At 50.5% G+C, this 3,099-nt stretch overlaps 1 protein-coding gene across 1 annotated transcript in view; it reads right to left on the bottom strand.

The window, feature by feature from the left end:
* NOVA2 (neuro-oncological ventral antigen 2) overlaps positions 1-1,347 on the bottom strand; it is a 23,604-nt gene extending 22,257 nt beyond the window's left edge. Inside the window, exons 1-2 of the mRNA XM_012653247.1 lie at positions 1,286-1,347; positions 986-1,062 (exon numbers count right to left, since the gene is read on the bottom strand). Coding sequence (XP_012508701.1) covers positions 986-1,062; positions 1,286-1,347 — 139 coding nt within the window. The remainder of the gene's footprint in view (positions 1-985; positions 1,063-1,285) is intronic.
* Positions 1,348-3,099: the final 1,752 nt, after the last annotated feature.

Below are 3,099 nucleotides of genomic sequence, written 5' to 3' on the forward strand. Positions count from 1 at the left end.
TAGTGAGATCTCATCTCTAAAAAAACTAAAAAAGTTAGCCGAGCGTGGTGGCGTGCACCTGTACTCCCAGCTACTCAGGAGGCTGAGGCAGGTGGATCGAGGCTGCAGTGAGCTATGATTGTGCCACTGCACTCCAGCCTGGGCAACAGAGTGAGACCCTGTCTCTTAAAAAAAAAATTGTTTCTGATAATTAGAGTTTGAAGGGCTAGTTATGTTTTTTCCCCCCAAAAGTACATTAATATAAACATACAATGGTCAAAAAAGAAAAAAAGTGTGTCCTTGGACCACCTTAAATCACCTTGTGGTGGCTTGGCGGTCCCTGTATCAGACTAGCGGCTATCTGGCTCCTGGGGTCCCCGCCTCATGTGAGTCTCCTGTGGGGAGTGACAGGCTGAGACCTCCTGCCTGTAGAAGCTCAAAACTCTTAAGTCCCAGGATCCCCACCCCGCCCATCAGTCTGCTCTGGTCCTTTCCAGAATCCTTCCCACCATGTGAGTCCCACCTCCCCCCAGAAAGACGCCAGGCCTGTATTTCCCAGCCTCCCTTGCGGCAGGGGCAGACACATGCCCTCAGCTGAACAGGGGCCCTCAGACGTCACGCTCTCCCACCCTGCTTCAACAAGCAAGGCTCTGCCTGTGAGAAACTCCTTCCTTCCACTGGGGCGGAACCTGCGTGCCAGAACTCCGCACCCGCCCACTCCCACCCCGCTTTCAGCTCTTCCCTTGGGGGTCCAGGCAGCGCCCTCTACCCAGTGACAGAGTCTGCAGAACTGAAGATGACAGCTTCAGCTCTCCTGATTAACCCGTCTCCCTCTTGCTGCAATTTCAAGCATCTCCACCTTGGGAAGGAGCTGTCTTTCCTTTTCTAGTCACTGAGTCTCTGTTCCCCTCTCTTTTTGTACCCACTCCCTTCAGGGATGCTTCTGGAGGCTTCCAGAAATCAACGAATACTCTCTTTCCCCTTCCTTAAATAATGTTTGCCTTACCCAAGTGATTTGGGGTGTTGCAGTAGGAGTGGCCCATTTTAGTGTCAAGAGAGTTGTCCCTGTAAGGTGGCTTTGATCTGGGGGGGGTCATTAATGACAAAAGCAAAGACTAAGGGGCGTACGTTGTAGAGGTGGCTGTTTTGGGTGACAGTGTGTCTGCAGAAAACCAATATTGCGGTGCTGTCCTCACGGCACCTGTTCTTGTTTGGGGTTTGGGGACGGGAGAGTTGGCATGCTCTATGGAGGCAGGAGGAGGCTGGGCTGTGACAACGGACTGTCACTGGGAGTGTGTGGCCATACCGCTGGTGGAAGATGGTGAGGGTGTGGTGCGGGAACGGTCCCGCCGAGGAGGGCTGGGACATCGGAAGTGCGATGGCTTTCCGTGAATGACGGCGGTGCCTGTTTGGGTGAGAAATGAAATACAACCGGAGTGTGTTCTGCAGGGGTGAGACGCCGAAAGGTGTGATGCGTTGAGTTGAGACTGTCTCTGAGCGAGAGACAGGCGGATCGGGGATGACTTCCTTGGGGTGAATCACCATTGGATGGTGAAAAAGGAAAAAGGAAGATCACATTCTCAGTGGCACCGATAATCATAATAACCATAGATATTGTTTACTGAGCGCTTACCCTCTACCAGGCCTTACGTGACGTGCTTTACATATGCAATCTCATCTAACGCACGCACCGACCAGAGAGGTAGATTTTACTGTGCCCATTTTCCAAACAAGGAGACTGAGGCTCAGAGCAGTGAAATAACTTGCCTGAAGATTCCAGGCCAACCACATGACAGCGACGAGATATGAATCCCGAAAGATCTCATTCTAGAGCTCTTAACCCTGGTGACACTGTCTTTGATCAAGGGCTGTTAGGAGCAAGACCTGGCTAGTGGAAGCTATTTTGGGGGTGTGATATGTGTGTGTGTGTCTGTATATAGTATTTTTTTTGCTTCCTCTATATTTTGGGGGGTGACAGAGGTGGGAATACAGTCAGGCGTATGAGGGCCATTACAGTCGCAGCTTAAGAATTATGATCTATACTCAGGGAGGACTTTCTTTGTCATTGTCCCACCAGACTGGGGTCATTTATTTCTCTAATGAGTCTTTGACTGGGATTTCCACCCAACCTCTTCACCCAAGGCCTCCTGCCCTTAGTGCCTCATCTCCCTCCCAGTGGCATCTGCCAGCCAGTCACGGTGCCCAGAAGCCAGTGTGAACAGCCACCATCTCTTCTATTGCTCCCATCTGCTCCCAGGAACAGGCGGGAGGGGCGGGCTGGCACTGAGGGCAAGAGCCTGATCCGGCCAGTCTGCCACAACTTGCTGTGACACCCTGGAAAAATCCCTTCACCCTTCTGAGCCCCAGTTTCCTCCCCTGAAAAGGGGGTTCACTATAGTGTCTACCCACACAACGGGGCCAGCCTCCTGAGGTCAAATCATGGTTCTGCCTGTTACTAGCTGATTGACCTTGGGCAAGTTACTCAACCTCTCTGTGCCTCAATTTTTCATTTGTAACATGGGTGACATAATAGAATTGCTGTAAGGATTAAGCGACTGATCAATGTCAAGCACTTTCCATAATACTTCCTGACATATCGTAGTGCCATAAATGTTAGCCATTATTATAATTCATTATTATTATTATTACATCATAGAGTGTTGGGAAAGTTATACAAAATTGCATGTCAGGCATTAAACAATAATATTGGTAGATGTTATTACTATGATCGTTGTGATTACTGTTATGTCGCATTTGGCAGATGGGGACACGGAGGCTCAGAAAAGGGAAGGAGTTGACCCAGCGTCCTATAGCCATGGAGGCATATTATTGAAAAGAGCACTCAATTTTGAGTGCTGGACCCTTGCCCAGCCCTGCCCCTGAGTGTTTCTGTCAAGGGAGGCCTTTGCATTTCCCGGCCTCAGTTTCCCCAGGGGTAAACAGGAATGGGGGAAGGAGAAAGTCTGGAGGAGATGGTCCCTAAAGGCTCGTCCTAGTTTCCCCACAGCTGAGGGAGGCAGGATAGTACAGTGGTTAAGCACATCAGCTCTGGAACCAGGCAGCCCGGACTGGATAAATTCTAGCTCTACCCCTTAGGAGCTAGCGACCTCGGGCAAGTGG

The sequence above is a fragment of the Propithecus coquereli genome, unplaced genomic scaffold (assembly GCF_000956105.1).
Source record: "Propithecus coquereli isolate 6110/MARCELLA unplaced genomic scaffold, Pcoq_1.0 Scaffold42, whole genome shotgun sequence".
In the NCBI taxonomy this organism is placed as follows: Eukaryota; Metazoa; Chordata; class Mammalia; order Primates; family Indriidae; genus Propithecus; species Propithecus coquereli.